Source organism: Mobula birostris, chromosome 12, assembly GCF_030028105.1.
Source record: "Mobula birostris isolate sMobBir1 chromosome 12, sMobBir1.hap1, whole genome shotgun sequence".
In the NCBI taxonomy this organism is placed as follows: Eukaryota; Metazoa; Chordata; class Chondrichthyes; order Myliobatiformes; family Myliobatidae; genus Mobula; species Mobula birostris.
The window spans coordinates 51448650-51467912 of NC_092381.1; the positions used below are offsets into that span (position 1 = coordinate 51448650).

Here is a 19263-nt window from a genome sequence, read left to right on the forward strand (position 1 = left end):
TTGAATTTTAGATGCAGTGATGGTGGCTTCTAATTTTCCTATGAAGAGAAAAAACTTGACAAAGAGAGCATTGTGGGTTAATATTTTGAAATGTTGAAATGAGGAACGAGAACTGCAGAAAGTGGTTAAAGAGATGCCTTATCTATTTAATCCTTGTTGTGGATGTTAGATTTGTATGTTTTAAATCAAGTCTGAGGAGGTAGTCTGCAGTGAAGACATCAGTACTTATCTTCACTATCCAGTTTGATCCTAGATAACAACTAGTTTAGTGAAGTATAATGAGATTACTAGAACGTAAATGATTCTAGCCAGAACTGGAGATGGATAACCAAGTCAGCTGTATGCCACATACAGTCATGTATGCACCGAGTAAACACAGATAAAGAATTGCATTGGAAGACTGCCCAACACCGAAGCATTATACTGTGTGACTACAGCACTGAGCATGCAGGTACAGACTAAGTCAATAAATAAATACAGTCATGCAAAGCCAAGGCAATTAGAATAGAAACAATTTTTTCTGGGACTGATGCAGAAATAAATAGAATTGGAAGGGCCTGTTCTTGGTTGTATCGTTATGTGCCAATGCAAACAAACTACCGAGTACCATGAAAGTGAAAACAGATTGTGTAGTACATGATGTTTCTATAACTGGACAGCCAAGAGTGTGGACATAATTATACCAATGTTATGAGGGTTCACCAAGCGTTAAAATAAGATACATTAACAGCCTAGAGTAGACAGACAAAGCAAAAACAAATGACATAAGCCTTGTTCACAATACCAGCATTCAGGGCAGAAGGGCAGTGATTGTTGCTATGTACTGTATATGGAATCAAACAAAGTAGTGACAGTTTGGATGAATGGTGATGTGGGCATGTCAGTAAAGGCTGCTATGGATGCCAAAAGTGGTCAGAGTCTGCAATCAAAACAATATGCTTACAGTGCAAGAAAGTGTCTACAGCATATCCTATGATTCAGAAATTAGATTCTTATCGCTTGGATTTGAAAACAAAACTAGACCAACATGACAAGATGAACATCACTTTTACCTTCTTGACAGAAGGGCTGGAAGTATTTAGTCTTAATCCAGATCATTTGCTGCTAGAGTTTTGATCTTTCTGTCAAAAAGAATTGAAACTACTTTGAAATTGTGACAAAGCTGGAGATGTATTGAATTCCTTTTAAAATTAAAAACTTCTAAGGAAACAAAAAGTAAACCATTGGCCTCTGAAACTGCAGTTACATGCACAATGATGTTTAATATATTTTTCTTTGCAGCCCAGTGTAATGCTCTGTCAAGTAATATGGTGAATATATTGTATATATACTCAGTGGCCACTTTATTAGGTACATCTAGTCGCTAACGCAAATATCTAATCAGCCAATCATATGGTTAGCAACCCAATACATAAAAGCATGCATATATGGTCAAGAAGACCAAATATCAGAATACAGAAGAAATGTGATCGAAGTGACTGACAGTGGAATGATTGTTGGTACCAGACAGGGTGATTTGAGTATCTCAGAATCAGCTGATATCCTGGGCTTTTTATGTACACAGTCTCTAAAGTTTACAGAAAACAAAAACAGCATCAGGTGAGCGGCAAGTTCTGTGGGTGTTAATGAGAGAGGTCAGAGGAAAATGGCCAGCCTGGTTCAAGCTGACAGGAAGGTGACAATAACTCAAATAACCACAAGTTACAGCAGTGATGTGCAGAGGAGCTTTTCTGAATGCATAACATGTCAGACCTTGAAGTGGATGGGCTGCAGCTGCAGAAGACCATGAACATACACCCAGTGGCCACTTCATTAGCTACAGGATGTACAGAATGCTATAACTAGCATTATAAATGTGTTTATACAGTAAGTTTTGCAGATATTTGGCTATTCTGAAAAATGGAGACAATTTTAGTTGAACTCTGGGTCCATCTTCTTGAAATATATTGTTCTCTGACTAATTATGGTACTGCATGCACCTATTCTGAATTGAATCCTATCTTCCCTTGGCCATTGTGGCACAGTCCAGTGAAAATCTAGCTCAACTTTTAAACCCAGAGAGCACAAAATATGTATGTAGGATCATATGATATAGGAGCAGAATTAGGGCATTTGGCCCATTAAGTCTGTGCTGCCATTCAATTGTGTATGATTTTTTAAAAACTCATTGTCCCACCTTCACCCTGTAACTCTGCATCCCATTACCAATAATGAACCTGTCAATATCTGCTTTAAATAAAGCCATTGACTTGGCCTCCACATCTTTCTGAGGCAATGAATTCTACAGATCACCACCCTTTGGCTGAAGAAACTTCTCATCTAAGTTTTAAAGGGATATCCCTTTATTCCGAGGTCGGGCTGTTGAGTCCAAGACATTTCTAATTCTCTGCTTCCACTATATCATGGCCTTTTAGTAACCATTACAGACTGTTTTGTTGCCTGCCACTAAATCGACTTAAATACGTTTACTTCATTTTGTGGGACATTAAAAATGTATTTACTCTTTCTATTCAATAGTTGACAGTCAATTAGTACTTGTTGAGTAGTATGTCAAGGAAATGTTGGATGAAATGAAACCTATCCAGACTGTGAATGTGTTCTTTCTTTCTTTTTATTTCAATTAATTTGTTTCTTCACAATTCTTCCCAGTCTGATATCCACAGCTTCATATGCATTCTCCCTCTGCAATCTGAGAATATGCTGATCTGCATTTTCTTGCCATCTCCAAGATTAGCATATTTTTCCTGAATCATGATTCCATGTGTGATCATTTTGACTTGCATCAGCAGTTTGTGTAAATTTATCACATTGAATGATTGACAGTAGAAGTGATTAATCTAGCCAAGTGCAAAATATTTGTCTTTTTTTCAGTGTTCTTGCACACTGTCAGCAGGAACTGTCAGCAGTGGTAGTTAGCCAAATGCAGGCCATTTCTAACAACATTGAAACTACTTGAATTGTGATAACAATTTAGCAGTATTCATTTACTTATTTTGGTAGTGGTAGGCAGCCATCAATCCCAGGGGATCATGGGTTTGCGCCTCTGGTGGACTGTGTCCTTTCTAGGGTGCAAGCCTGGGCAGAAGATTTGAAGAAATGGCTGTTGCCCATGGAGCGGGTTCTCCCTCTCCATGTCACTGATCTAGTCCAAGGCTGATGAGCCCCACCTGCCCAAAGCAACAAGTTTTGAGGCGCTAGTGTCCGCCTTTGCCTATTCTCTTGTCAGTAGAAACAGTTCTGCCGGGCCTGAAAGCTAAGCCAGACATGAAGGCCAAGAGTTGGACTTGGTTGTCAGAGGCTGTTAGAGACACATGCCAATTGGAACACTTTATAGGTAGTGGTAGCTTATCCCCGCTACCACCCTGGCTATGACAACCTTAGGAACCTTATTTTGCTACTGTTTGCTCTTTTACACAAATTTTTACTGTTGAATTCTGTTTCACATATTATCATATAGACTACTGGATTACATATGTTAATGCCAAAACTGTTATCTTTATTTAATTCACTTAAATTTACTTGCTCTAAGATTGTAGCATACTATTACTTGCTGTAGTTCAGAAAATATCACAATGTACTCAATTGTGTACACAATGGAAGATTATTTGTATCTTTTTATAAAAAAAAGATGTAACTATTTTGTTTTGACATGGTAAAAATTTTGCTTAAATGCTCAACTAATGAGGTACCCCCTCATCTATGAACTTAATGCACAAGACTTTACTAAGTCATTTTGTTTTCTTTCCAGGTTTGTTGAAATTTTGTACAGTTGGATTTTGTGGAATTGGCAGCCTCATTGACTTTGTTCTCATTTCTGTTCAGGTGAGTTGGTGTCCGTCAGTTTAAAAGACCTGCCAATGAATTCGTAATTTTTGAGTTGTATACATTCTGTTTATGCAGAGCATGTCATTATGGTATAGCTAAATACAGTATGTGCATTTACATTGTTATTTAATTTAAGAAGACTGAAGCAGTTGTGGAAACATTGTCAATTCTATTCAACTTCAGCCTAAATTGTAGTCATATATGATAAAGTGTATATCATACATATTGTATATTTAAACAAAAGCTTTTTGGGATTGTTATTCTTGTGTTTACTTTTGTAATAATAAGACATTTAAATTTAAAGCTAATAATTGTGGCACAAGTCTAATTATCTTTCGCTTCATTAAGTTACCTGAAAAATTGCTAACGTATAGTGTATAGATGTTCGATTACAGTTTAGAAAACATTTGTACTGTACAGTTCAGATATATCTGGTCCTTAACTTTGTATAATACTTTAGCTTCAAAAATGGTAAAATATAATTGTAAGTCAAAAAATTGTAGAAGGTGAGAAACAGAGGTGTAGAATGGATGATACAAATAAATTCAAAAGCAAGCTTTGCAGCATGCTTCTCCAGAAATGTATAAGGGTTTTTACCCAGGTTTTCAGCAAGTGATGACAATAATCTTGATCTTCATTTGCATATATTATTCTGCCATATCTTGAGTTTAACAAAGGATGACTGGATTGACATTTCATTTCAATAGCAGAGGAGTTTTGAGGTGCTTCTCAATGGTATGTACCTCACTGGTACATACCATTGAGATACTGGGATGTACATTCAAATATGGTGCAAAAATATTATTCGTGGGTAGATTCTATTATGAGGCTGAAATGTAAGAACTGATTAGGTTGTTATGGTGTGAAGTAAAAAAAATCTGACAAGTTGTATTCCATTTCACTGAGTGAAGGAAGGGATTGATTGCATGCCAACCCAATATGACATCAGTTATTTATCTTCATAAATTGAACACAAGAAATCCTACCTTTAAGCCAGAGGAACATATTCTATTCCATTCCATTCCATTCCATTCAGCTGATGCCCATTTTAACTGAGTACATTTCTATCTGACACCAATGGCAGACAAGATTACCACTAGTTGGAAGTAAAAGATTAAAGATACTTGACCTTTTAGGAGAATAAAGGACTGTACCACCTGTTCTTATAGGTAATTATTTTATTAACCCATTCCCATTCCCATTGTCCTGACTTTTCAACAACAAATAGATAAATGTGTGGCTTAATTTAATTTAAGGGTTTAGTGCACCTCTCTGCCCTTTCTTTTCAGATTTGACAGCAGCTGTTGGTCTTTTTTGATAACCTTATAGAAGCATATTAAAATACTGTTTGCACACAAAGACCTATCAACACATATGTGATCTTTGTATTTCAGTTAATATTTCATCACTTAAGATTAAGGGATGTTCTGAAGCAATTGAGTGGTTTTAAGACTTAATATCTTCTGCCAACATTCCTCAAGGTGCTCTGAAGTACAGCAATCAAAACTCAACTGGAACATCCATGTTCTTCCCAACTCCCAGAACAGATCAACAAAGATGCACCTGCACAATTTGAATGTTTAAAATCACATTTGGAAAGTAGTTTTTTTTTTTCAGAATTGCCTACTCACTGTTCACCTGTACTATGTTAACTTCATGAGCATCCATATTAGTAGCATGAGTAAGCTGCTCAGCCATTTAAAAAGCTCATGGTTGATTAGACAGTAGCCTCAATTTCATATTTCCCAAACACCCAAAGTGTATTTTCATCCCCTATCAAGAATCTGTCTGCGTCTGACCTTTTAGGAAGGTAGTTCCAAAAGCTAATGACCTTCAGTGAAAAAAATAGTTTACTTCATCCTTCTCTTAAATGGGCAACCTTTCATTTTTTGTTTAGTGACTAGTTTGCTTTTACTGGATTCTCTTTAAAGATGCACATTAATATTGTGTTGGGGGAATGAGAAAAGTGAAATGCAGCCTGTATTTTCTTGCAGGCTATAAATTAGAAGCAATACACAGGGAAGTAAATTATGAGAGGGAGTGATGATAGATTTAAAAATAAGAGGATGCAGTTATCTTCAAAGCTTTTATATGAACATAAGAAATAGGATTAGGCCATTTCACTCTTCAAGTCTGCTCAGGCTTGCATTAAGTTCATGGTTGCTATCTCAATGGCAGTTTCCAGCTATTCCATTTCATCTCCCATAAGCTTGGTAGACACTCATCAAGCCTCTTTGAATCCTCAGAGTCACTCCTAAGTTAGTATCATCAGCAGACTTGTGAATAGCTCGAACCCCAAGCACTCATACTGGTGGCACTCCATTATTCATAGCCCGCCAATAGTAAAATGATATGTTTTTTTTGCACTCTGCTTTCTAGCCAATGATCTATTCTTAGCCCATATCAGTTTATTGCCTGCAACTGTGATCCAATAGGGACTATATACTTTTCAAAGGAAAGCAAACATACCACATCCAGTCATTCCCCATATCTACTCAGTTAGCTATACCGTCCACCTGAATAGTCAAATATGCTTTTCTTTTCCTAGTTCCATATTGACTGTGATTAATCCTCTTCTTTTTGAGACGTTTTGTTATTGTATCGTTCACTATAATTTTGTGCATTTTCCTGACCATTGACATTAGAATAACGGATTGTTAGTTTGCAAACACGAGGAAATCTGCAGATGCTGGAAATTCAAGCAACACACACAAAAAATGCTGATGAATGCAGCAGGCCAGGCAGCATATATAGGAAGAGGTACAGTCGACGTCTCGGCCCGAAACGTCGACTGTGCCTCTTCCTATAGATGCTGCCTGGCCTGCTGTGTTCACCAGCATTTTTTGAGATTGTTAGTTTCTTGTTTTTTCTTTCTTTTGAAAATGGAAACTAATTTGCATCACAATGCCTTTTTCCTTTCTCCTTTAAGGAGCTCTTTAATGAAACTTCTGGTTACCTGTCCTAATATTTCATTATTTAAATTAGTGTGCAATAATAGTGCAAAAAGAGAGCAAAAATAGTAAGGTAGTGTGGATGGCTTCATAGACTGTTCAGAAATCTGATGGCAGAGAGGAAGAACCTGTTGCTAAAAATTTTTGTTGGAGAAGGCAAATGCTTATGAATCTAAATTTTCATCAGATTAGACACACTTTATGAAGTGCACAAATTTGTGTAGCTGGGATTTTTAATTTTCTCTAAAAGAACAAGCATTATTCCAAACAATACAATTCTACAATAACTATGTAAATAATTTGCTGATCAGGGAGTCCCAAGATGAATTTTAAAATAGTGAAACATAGTTTCAAAGAGGAACTTTTCACAACTTTTGTTTCTGTGGCATCTTTAGTTATCATAAATAACTCATTATCATCAGGGAGGAGACACTAGAGCCTGAATTGAGAGAATTATTGTTTATGTTTCTTCTATACCATACATTTTATTAGATGAAAAAGATGAATTTTTTTTTGGTCTAGATGTCAGCCAATTTATGCATCAAGCTTTACTGTTTACTACTTGAGTCTTGCGACCTTTTAAGTAATGGAAAGTTTAAAGAAAATTATACATAATATTTTACTGAGATTGTGATTTGTAATAGCTTTCTTTGACAAAATTGTATTGCTTATGTTAATTGCTGTTCTATATTGAGAGCAATGTGGAGAAAATGGTTTTGATGCATTGACACAACAGATGCTATCCAGCAGATTTATGAACAGCCTTTGGAGAATTTCAATTAAACATTGGTTTATATTAATAAAACTAGCTCACATAAGTAAGATATTTAAAAGTAAATAGTACTGAAAATGCACAGCAGATAATTTAGTACCTGAAAGAGAAACATGTTGAATGAAACTTCTCACAATTTCCTCTTTGTATTTTACATTTTTAATATTTATTTCACATATGCTACAAAACCTGCCTGATGATAGGGGATCCAAGAGATGATTGGGCAGATGGGAAGGATCACCGACAATGCTAAAGGCCCTTCATATGCAGTGCTGCTGATAAATATATATAATGATTGGAAGAGAGACCCTGATGACCCTCTCAGCAGTTCACAATCCTTTGCAGGGATTTACAGTCATATGCCTTGTAATTCCTAGACAAGATTATGGTGTAGCTGGTCAGGACATTCTCAATGGTGTTCCTGTTAAAATTGGGGAAGGGAACCTCACTCACCTCAATTTCCTCACAGTGGAGATGCTGCTGTGCTTTGTTGGCCAAAGAGGTGATATTGAGGGACCAGGTGAGATTGTCCATTATGTGCATTCCCAGAAAATCGATGCTCTTAACTCTCTCCTTGAAGGAGCTGTGAATGTGCAGCATGGAGTGGTCACCCTGAACCTTCCCAAAGTCCACAGTCATCTCTTTAGTCTTGTCCATGTTGAGAGTCCAGTTTTTTTTCAGGTCATTCCACCAGCCGCTTTATGTCCTCTCTTTATGCTGTCTCATTATTGTTGATGAGGCCAACCACTTGTGTCATTAACGAACTTGATTATTCATTTTGAATTGGATCCAGTTGTGTGCACAGCAGTGGGCTGAGCACACAGCCCTGAGGAGTGTCAGTGCTTACTGTGAAGGAGCTAGAGATATTTCTGCCAATGTGGACTGACTGTGGCCTTTCTGTGGGGGGGAAAAAACCCAGGATCCAGTTACAGAGAGAGGTGTTGGGATCCTACAAGGACAGTTTACCCACCAGTTTCTGAGGTGTGATAAAATTGAATGCTGAGCTGAGGTAGATGAGCAGCATCCTGGCATATGAAGCACCATTTTCCAGGTGGGACAGTATGGAGTGGAGTTCAGAGGCTATGGCATTCTCAGTGGACACATTTGAAGGATAGATGAGCTGGCAAGGGTCCATTGTAGCAGGAAGATGGGATTTAATGCAATCAGTAACACTGAGCAGCAAAGAGTTTGCTTCTTGAATACTTTCGGGTCTACCTTATGGATTTTCGGCTGCTGATGAAGAAAATCATCATGAAATTTCCCTGTCACACACTGTTTTGTAAGTGCCTATACTTGCTATTTCAATTCATAATTCGTCAATTAAAATGATGCCCATAATGGAAGCTGTAAAGTTTTCTATGTTGTCCAGGCAAGCCTGAGTATATTTAGGCAGGGCAGATGCTGCATGGCAAGACAGGGTTTAGAAAGGCTATAAAAGCATCATCCACACACCCATGTATATTGGTTTGCGATCACGTTGATGTGCATCCTCCACACGCATAGCATAATGCTTGTACACATATTGTATTTTCAGGAGTATTTGTGATAGCAAAATGTCTGGCCAATGTTGCAACAGCCACCATACTTCCTGTTATATTTGTGGCGAGTATATAATTAAATCTCCTGAGTCCTCTTATTAAGAAAACCTATGGGATCTACATTAGGTGTAAAATTAGTGACCAGGACAAAGCCTGGGCTCCTCACATTTGCTGCATTCCCATTTAGACTTCTTCACTGCAAATTTTGGTGCTGTCGGTGACAAGCATGGTGAAAGATTTCACCAGGATATTGCAGTCATGGAGAAATGGTATCAGGGCAACTGGAATGCATCAAAGATTATTGTTGGACACTTAAGTGAGAAACCTCACTGAGTACAAATGAAAATCATCAATAAAATATTTTTATCTTAGTTGAACTATTGCAAAGCGTCAGCACCATTATGCAATGAAATGCATTATATTCAATAAAAGTTAATTTCTTGTTTCTGTAAGCTCCTACATGATGTAAGTAGTCTGAAATTGTGTTCAGCATCAAGTGGTCTATCATAACCACAAAAAAATTCTGAGGAAGCTGATTTTGATAATATTTGTTGTCCATTATAACCAGCCACTCAAAGTACTTCATTGTTGTTAAGGTCACTGCCGCTGGACAGTAGTCATTGAGGCAGATTGCTGTCACCCTCTCCTCTTCGGCAATGTAGTGACCGCCTTGAAGCCTGAGGGGACAGAGGACTGTTCCAGAGAGATGTTGAAGAAGTCTGTTAGAATCTCTGTTAACTGGGCTGCACAGTCCCTCAGCAGCTGATCGGCCCTGCAACTTTATGTGGGTTGATCCTGGCTGGGATCTTCCTCACATCAGATGCGGTCAGACAGAAAGCCGCTCTTCGGAGGCAAGGAGGATTTCCTCGCCGGCACGTTGTTCTGTACATCAAACAGTGTAGAAAAGACATTCAGCCTATCAGGAGGAGGAAGCATCACTGTCTTTGACGTGTAGAGTGGACGTAGTGCGTTATTGCCTGAATGGCCTGCCATATATGCTTCATGTTTCTGGTGTCACAGGAATGCCTGTGTAGTCGCTGTAAATAATCCTGTTTTGCCTTCCTGATGTGGGAAAGCACAGCTCTTGCTGACCTTAGAGCTGTCTTATCCCCCAGTCTGAAGGCAGCATCCTGATCTTCCAGCTGTGCTGTCCAAAAAAAAGATTTAGCTATTACTGCCAGACAAAGAAATTTAATTGAAATAAAGAACATGAATTAATATTTTTTGATAAATAGTACTACATTATGTCATTGGCAGAGTACAGTATTGCAAATTCGGATCTGTGACTGACTAAGATACTACAAGATAGTCAATTAGTGTTATAGCTATGTGGGTATTATGTAGCTACATTCATAGATGTGTATCTCTGCATTTTCAAGACAAAATCTGAAAATAAATTGAAATAGCAAAGTTATTAATGGATTGAAAGACAGTATTACTTATACACATAAACAGAGTTGAAGGAAGAGGAAAAATAGAATGAAAAATGGCGGTGATGTTTTGGATTTTGTACAACAGTGTAGTGTGAAGCATTCTATGTCTGTAAGTAGCAAAATGGGATTGAAGTTGATGGTGGTTAAGATGCTATTGACCTAGTTTTAATATTTTCCTTCATAAAAATTGGTGTGCAATTCCTTGTAATATATTAACATTAAATAGAATTTTTAATCACTAGACAATTGAATAACCAAACAAATTTATTTAAAAAAGGTTTGCTGGAGGGAAAGCTGGAATCACATATGCATCTTAATAACAACTCTCTTGAGAATGTGCAACTCAGATTGTAATGCAGTTAGATATGATAAATTCTGCAGTTATTAGTGTGTGGAACAATTTCTAACTTGGCTGTTGAGAAAGAGCCTATAGCGTCCATGTCAGCAATTAAAGATAAATTTAATAAATCATTTGAAAGAAGATAAATATCATTAGAAATGCATACTTACATAAAGGACCCTTGAAACATGAAAATGTCCCTGACTGTCTTAAGTTAGGGAGAGTGTACAGTATAGTAAAATATAAAACAAATAAATTTTGTAGTGGGTTTAAGATCAATAATTTCATTTTAGTGTTTCATCTGCACAGCCAAAGAAATTAGGATTAGGCCAGGTGGCATCGTGGCATGATCTTCTGATGATTTTCTGTAGTCCTCAATTCCCTAATCTTTCAAACAGTTATCTAATTCCTTTTTGTATACCCTCTATGAGCTGCTCTCCACTACCATCAGCGGTAAAGGTTAACCACCCTCTGAGTGAAAGGATTCCAGTGCACTTCAGCTGTAAATTACTGTGTAAGAGGTAAATGGCTTCTTTCAGGACAGTAAGTGTTATGCTCTTAATTATTTCTTCTTAATAATAATTTGATAAATTGAAGTAGATATTAAAGAGGAGTGTTCCCAGTATGGGAAAAAAAACAGCCATTGTAAACCATTACAAAATGGATTTCAGACTACTAAAGTTTGTTTTGGTTTAAAAACAAAAACCTGAGACCAAATGTTATTTTCCGTATGTTTTATAAGTAGCGCAAAGTTAATAAAATTGATTGCTTTTTTTAAATAATTTCCCTAGATTGTTGGACCTGCAGATGGCTCGAATTACATTATAGATTACTATGGAGCAAGACTTACCAGATTATCAATAGACAATGATACGTATAGAAAGAGACAAACAGATATGTGATCCTGACTGATTTAGTTCTGGTAAGTGTCTGTTCAACTGCTTTCTGTATCATTTTTGTGTAAGTAATTCACACAATAGGCTTCAGTTAACAAATTATTTTCAAGTTTCTCTTTGGAGACCATGGAAAATGGTTGACAACAATAGAAGTTTTTAGTTTGGCAGTTTACAACTGTGCATCATTTCGGGAAAAGGGACACGTTTGTTCAATGTCCAAATAGCCAGTCCTTGGACAATTCCAGAATATTTATGCAAACGATTTTTGGTGAAAAGGTATAAAAAGGAGGGAGGAGAAGATGACGGTGCGACGCAGCTTGCCCGGCCTCTCCGGTGAATGATATCTGTTATTTGTCAAGTAGGATGCCGTGCACAATCATGATTTGATGGAGACAGACGTGAGAGTACGCCGGAACATCTAGTGAAACTTCTGAAATGCCTGTTTTGCTGCCGCTGCTACTGTGTGATCCGGAATCTCTGGAGGGGAGGGCCCCGAGTCCTCGGCTTTGCTTGTTGCTAGGCGGCCAGGGCGGAGTCAAAGCACTTGGCAAAGATGGTGCTCAGTGTCAGAGGGCTGGTCGGAGGCTCAAAGTTTTTGGATGGACTCTGAGTCGGCTACGGTCGGGTGCACCAATGCATCGGCAAGTTTGCAGTGCTTCCGTCTGCGTGAGATGATGGGGCTATCAGGACTTGAGACTTTTTTTTTTTACCATGCCCATGGTCTGTTCTTTATCAAATTATGGTATTGCTTTGCACTGTTGTAACTATATGTTATAACTATGTGGTTTTGTCCTGTGTTTCTGTGAAATCTTTCTGGAGCTGTGTACATACATCTACTGATGCTGCTGGGCACATTTTCAGTGATGTTCCTGGAATCATCGAGTGTTTCGGGTCTTTCAACATCATACAACCTCCTCCAGGTGACCCAGCCGGGGCTGATCAGACCCCAGCTTGTGTCCAGATGGCTAGCTACTTATGACTCCATGGCTCCCCTCTTTTGAGCCACAGCCATCTTGAGGCCCTCTCTGCCGCATCGGTGGTACTGCGGATGGCTCTCCTCTTCCTCTCTCCCTCGATGCCCAAAATGCTGAAGGTTCTAACTAAAGAATGGATTACGAATCCCCTACAACCAACCTCCACTGGGAGACACCTCGCTCTCCATCCAGCCTGCTGACAGTTGCTGACCAGTCCTGCGTATTTGGAGAGCTTCCTTTCAAAGGCCTCTTCCAAGCTATCTTCCCATGGGACTATCAGCTCCAGCAGCACCACTTGCTTAATAGACTCGGACACTAGGACAATGTCTGGTCGCAGGGTGGTGGCTGCAATATGGTTGGGGAACTTCAGCTGCCCTTTGAGGTCCACCAACAGCTGCCAATCCCTTGCAGAGGTCAGAATGCCTGCAGATGTTCTTTTGGCAGGTATTGGCTGCTCCCCAGCTCTGACAAAGGCAATGGTCTGCTTGGAGGGTCGGGACCGCTTCGCCCACTCAACTCCTGCGCTGATGGCTCCAGCGATGGTCTTCAGGACCTGATCATGCCTCCACCTGTACCGTCCTTCACCAAGTGCCCTTGCAGAGCCGCTGAGGATGTGCTCCAGGGTTCCTCGCTTGGAGCACAGCGGGCACGCTGACGACTCTGCCTTGCCCCATGTCTGCAGGTTTGATGGGCTTGGAAGCACATTGTACACTGCCTGGATGAGGAACATTGTATCATTTTTTAATGCATGCATTTCTAAATGACAATAAACGAGGACTGAGTGTCCTCATAATCTAAATCAAAATATTGTCTAGGATCTGATTAAAACATTTTTAACAAAAAGATATTTTTGTCACAGGTCTCTATATAATTGCACAAGCTGTTCAAACACTATATTTCTGGTATCATGTTTTTCTAAAGTATAATAGCTTTTTAATACTGTGTTTGCAAAACAAAAAGATGTACAGCAATTTGATTTTAAGTATGTATTTTCCAAAATGCTAACAATGCATTCAAGCTTGGTACCAATGTCATGTGCGACCATCATAGTATGCAGAGAAGGCAGGACACCATTGTTGAGCTAAATAATGTATGGCCTTTTATACCTTTCACAAGTGATCATATGTGCAAGCAGCAGAAAGAACTTGCAGCTGTGAAACTTAGACATCACCACTGAGGTTAAATGCTGATTTACTAATTTCTGTTTTGTTTTGACAGTAATATTTCAAATTTGTTGGAAGTCTAGACAGCCATATTTTGACTGCTAAACTTTTTTTTGGTCCTACCAATTGTCCCCAAGCATGGGCATTTCAGTAATCTTTCCTCTTGTAACTTGACTGGAGAGTGATCAAAGTGATGCATGGATCAGTACAAACTGAAGTACAACACAGAAACAGGCCCATTAACCCATCTAGTCCATACTAAATCTATTTAAACTGCCTACTCCTATCGACCTGCACTGGGACCATAGCCCTCCAAATCCCTACAATCCATGTACCTATCCAAGCTTCTCTTAATCATTGAAATTGAGCATGCATGCACCACTTGTGCTGGCAGCTCATTCCACACTCCCACCCCACACTCCCATTCTTACGTTGGACCTCATTATAATAGCGCAGGAAACTGTAGAAAGAGAAATTAGAATTAATGTTATAGAAGCTCACCCCTTGTAGACCAAAAATACACACTCTGCAAAGTGGTCATTGTTGTTATCGGCAATCAACCTCACAGTGGCTAATGGCATGAAAAACCTTCAGGTTCTAGGCTGGAGATGGAGATAATAGCAACATCTTCGTATGCTGCCCACTCTCTTTCAAAAGAAAATGATCACATTTCATTCTTGCTTTGTAGTGGTTAGAGCTTGATGCAGCTTTGATCCAGCCACTCCATAGCTTGTTTACAGCAGGTTCAGTACTGCAATCATGGTAATTAGCTGGCAATCCAAGTACAGGCTGCATTGGAAACATTGGACATAGATTAATTCTACCATGGAATTCCCATGCCTTTTTTTCCAAATTAGTTTCCTAGGTCAGTGAAGTTGGAGAAACTTGAGCAAGAACCTGTTGTTTTTCTGTTTACTGTATGTGGGTATGGCTGGCAGGGCTAAGCATTTATTGCCTTCTGCTAATTGACCTTGAACTGAGTATGCATGCTAGGACAGTTCAGTAGACAGTAATTTATCAATCATATTTCGGTATTTGAGGGATATTATATAAACCAGAACTAGTGAGCAAAACAGTTTTCCTATCCTGCAGGACTTTGGAGATTTTACAACAATATGCTGGTTTTATGGTTCTATTACCAATAATATATTTCTTTGCCAGATCTGTTTAATTTCATGAAATTAAATCCCTCAGTATCTGAAGTCATGATTACAGATAATGGACTAGTGTTTCAAAGGCATAGGCTATTGAATACAAGACTATTATGTTAGGATATTCAGTGACTCAGCTAACACATTTAGCAGGAAAGTTATGCTTTTATTTTTGAAAAGTAAAATATGCATTTAAATTAAGTTATTTTATTTCATCCATTGTGGCAGTCAGCCTCAGCACAAAGCAAAAGACAAACTTTCATTTGTTCCAATGATGTACATTAACATAACCTCTGAACAAGAGTCCAGCTATACCCATATGAATTCTCTGAGACAGACTTGCACATTATTTGCACAATATTTGCACTAATCCAATACAATCATGCAAATTATTGCAATCTGTTCAAACTCATTTTGGATCATTCCTTCCAATTAGCAGAGGGGAGACTGAGATGCAAACCATATGTACAGTGCTCGAATCAAACTTAAAAAGTTAAGACCTGCAAATGCAGAAAATCTGAGCTAAAAGCTACCATCAGCAGTTAAGTTATCACTGGTGGAGAGTAAAGCAGAATTAACATTTCACTTTGATAACCTTTTATTTGAAATGGACCTGAAATATTTGCTCTGTTTCTGTCTTCTCAAATGCTCCTGAGCATTTCCAACATTTTTTGTTTCTGTGCTTTAACTTATTGCTACCCAATTCTTCCTCCTGCAACTTATATGCTGAATGTTCATATAATTACTTTTACGTGTTTTTATGAATATTTTCTCTATATTTAGCTCAAGTAGAGGATTAAATCCTTCTATTTTAATTTCTTTTTGTTCCCTTCCAGTAAGTCATACACTATATCTGCACCTTGAAATAAAAGGAATATGTTTAAGATGAAAGTAAGAATTCAAAGCATATTAAAATTAGTTTGTTTCATCCTCTCTGTGTACCATTCATAGGTGTTAAAAAATTTAATCACTGACATTCAACTAAGATGTACATTTTTCTTATGAATACTATTATTTGGCCTATACTAATGATTGTTAAGCTTTCTAATCTGTATATATTTATAACTGGATTTCTGTGTCTTCAGTTATGACAAATGTACAGCATAGATTTATTTCTCCTTGGTTAAATGATGTACTACTTGCAGAAGTCTCTGGAGTTTGCTGTAAGTGTCCACTGTAAGAAAAATACTGAACAAGAAAAGTGTTCATGGAAGGATACCACAGAGGAAACCATTCCTTTCCAAAAAAAAACATTGCGCATCTCTACCCTAGTATTCTGAAAGGGGTAGGGATAGGCAGCAGAAAGGAAATTATAGACAAGTTAGCCTGACCACAGTGGTTAGGAAGATGTTGGAGTCAATTATTAAGGATGAGGTTATGGAGTACTTAGTGACACAGGACAAGATGAGAGAGAGTCAGCATGGTTTCCTTAAGGGAAAATCTTGGCTGATGAAGCTGTTGGAATTCTTTGAGGAGATTGCATGTAGGATAGATAAAGGGCATGCAGTGGATGTATATTTGGGCTTTCAGAAGACCTTTGACAAGGTGCCACACATGAGGCTACTTAACAAGTTAAGTGTCCCCCAATCACTTCAGTTGTGAGTCTGTTGGGGTCATCTATTGCATCCGGTGTTCCCGGTGTGGCCTCTACATCGGTGAAACCCGACGCAGATTGGGAAACCGCTTCGTCAAGCACCTCCGCGCCGTCCACCACAACAGACAGGATCTCCTGGTTGCCACCCACTTCAACTCTGCTTCATATTCCCATTTGGATATGTCCATACATGGCCTCTTCTACTGCCATGATGGGGCTAAACTTAGGTTGGAGGAGCAACACCTCATATACCATCTGGGTAGTCTCCAGCCCCTTGGTATGAACATTGAATTCTCCAACTTCTGGTAATTCCCTCCCCCTCCTGTCCCCCATCCCAGTTTCACTCTGCCCCCTCCCTCAGCTGTCTATCACCTCACTCATGGTTCCGCCTGCTTGTGCTTTCCCTTATTCCTCCTTCACCTTTCCTGCGTATCCCCTCCCTGCTTCCCCTCCCCCATCCCTTTATCTTTCCCCTTAATGGTTTTTCGCTTGGCACCTACCTTCTCTCTCTCCCCCCCCCCCACCTCCTTTATAGGGCCTCTGCCCCTTCCCTCTTCAGTCCTGATGAAAGGTTCCGGCCCGAAACATTGACTGATCGTTTCCACGGATGCTGCCCGACCTGCTGAGTTCCTCCAGTGTGTTGTGAATTCTCTCCAAATTTCACACAGCCAACAGCAAAGCAGTACATACAAAATGCTGGAGGAACTCAGCAGGCCAGGCAGCATCAATGGAAAAGAGCAAACAGTCAATGTTTTGGGCCAAAACATCACTGTTTGCTCTTTTCTTTAGATGCTGACTAGCCTGCTGAATTCCTCCAGCATTTTGTGTGTATTACTTTGATTTCCAACATCTATAGATTTTCTCGTTTGTAATTCAACAACAAAGCAAGTCTTAGATGAAGCAGTAGGGGGCACTAACAAACTGCTCACCAGGCTTGTGGTGGGGATGAAGATTTCTCCCACAGTACCAATCTTCAGTTTTGTGCCAGTGGGTTTTTTACTTAGTTATTCAGCTGAGAATTTTGACAAACTCATCTTTTGTGAATTAAGCCTTTATTAAAACTGAAAACTTCTGCCAGGGATGGAGGTCATAGCTGTGTTGAGACCTGGACCTCATCTGAATCTGCCTGATAAGCTGCAGATGCCAAATAGGCATCCTGAGACAGCTTTCTAGCGTTGAAACAGCAGTGCTGGCTGGATGGAGCATAGTAGCAGATGCAGGGTGGGTGCAGTGATCAGAGAGCGTGGCATGATGCAGTGATTAAGTTACCCGAGTAACAATCTAGAGTTCTAGAGGGTCATGTTCAAATCCCACCTCAGCCACTGTGGAATTTTGGTTAATCTGAACTTTGTAACAATAAATACACACAAAATGCAGACTCCCAAAAGGTTTCAGCCCGAAATGTGGACTGTAATTTTTTTCCATAGGTGCTGCCTGGCCTGCTGAGTTCCTCCAGCATTTTGTGTGTTGCTCGGATTTTCAGAATCTGCAGATTTTCTCTTCTTTGTGATTTGTAATAATAACCAGTCTTGATAATGACTGCACAAAGACTATGGTGTCTGTTGGAATGTGAACATTATTAAAAGTAAGTTAATACTAAATTAGGATAATGGGGAGTTTACTTCCGTTCTTTTTACTTCCGGTGTGCACTGTATATAGTTTCTCTGCTATGCCGTACCAGTGAGTGAAAGCCTCTGTTTTGCCGTTCTGGATAAAGTCGTTCTTTTGGGGATGAAGTTGTCGAGTGGTCCTTTCCAAAGTAGAAGTCACTTTTGGCGACGAGGTGAACTGGTTTTGTGGACGTGTCAACACATTTCAAACAGGAGCAGCAGCGCCAATAAGGGGTCTCATGTTCAGATGGCTACGTCTGGGACTATCGTTGAATTAGTGGAGGGAACCGAGGACTGGCCGGAGTATGAGGAAAGGTTGGGACACTTTTTCTGTGCTAATGGAATTACTGAGGAGGCGAAGAAGTGCTCTATTTTCCTGAATGTGTGTGGGGCAAAGACTTACAAGCTAATAAGGAAGTTAGCCACACCACGGAAACCGAGAGACATTCCATATGTCGAGCTGGCCAAGTTCGTGGGGAACCACCACAGTCTGAAACCTTCTGTGATAGTCCAACGGTTTAAGTTTCTCAGCCGTTTCAGGAAGCCAGGTCAGTCTGTGGCCAATTTTGTGGCCGAGCTTCAGCAGCTGTCAGAGCATTGTGATTTCGGAGCGGTATTGGAAGACGTGATCCATGATAGATTGGTATGCAGCATACAATGTATGATGTCATACAACGCCGCCTGTTAGGGGAAACCCCACCGTTGACTTTCAGGAAAGCCTTAGAGATTGCCCAAGGCATGGAGATGGCTGCTAATTATGTCAAGGATATCCAGAAAGGACATGGGGGGTCGCAGTCGGCGGCAGTGCTCCCAAGTCAGGAGGGAGACTGGTAAACGGGCAAAGCGGGTGGAATGTTTCCAGTGTGGAGGGACGCACTATGCAAATGATTGCAAATTCAAAGACACTGTCTGCCATTCTTGCAGCAAAAAGGGACATTTAGCTAAAAAAAAAAGTGCAGAAGTTCAAAGGGTAAGATTAAGCCTGGGCAGGGGAAAGCTCAACAGGCTCAGGCAGC

At 39.5% G+C, this 19263-nt stretch overlaps 1 protein-coding gene across 4 annotated transcripts in view; it reads left to right on the forward strand.

The window, feature by feature from the left end:
- The window catches only part of tm2d1 (TM2 domain containing 1), a 76163-nt gene that overhangs the window by 36545 nt on the left and 20355 nt on the right, over window positions 1-19263 (forward strand). For 2 of the 4 annotated variants that reach the window (XM_072273788.1, XM_072273785.1), the window contains exons 5-6: window positions 3749-3822; window positions 11651-11781. In XM_072273788.1, coding sequence (XP_072129889.1) covers window positions 3749-3822; window positions 11651-11761 — 185 coding nt within the window. In that variant the 3' untranslated portion in view covers window positions 11762-11781. The remainder of the gene's footprint in view (window positions 1-3748; window positions 3823-11650; window positions 11782-19263) is intronic. The other 2 variants (XM_072273786.1, XM_072273787.1) reach the window with 1 other exon arrangement.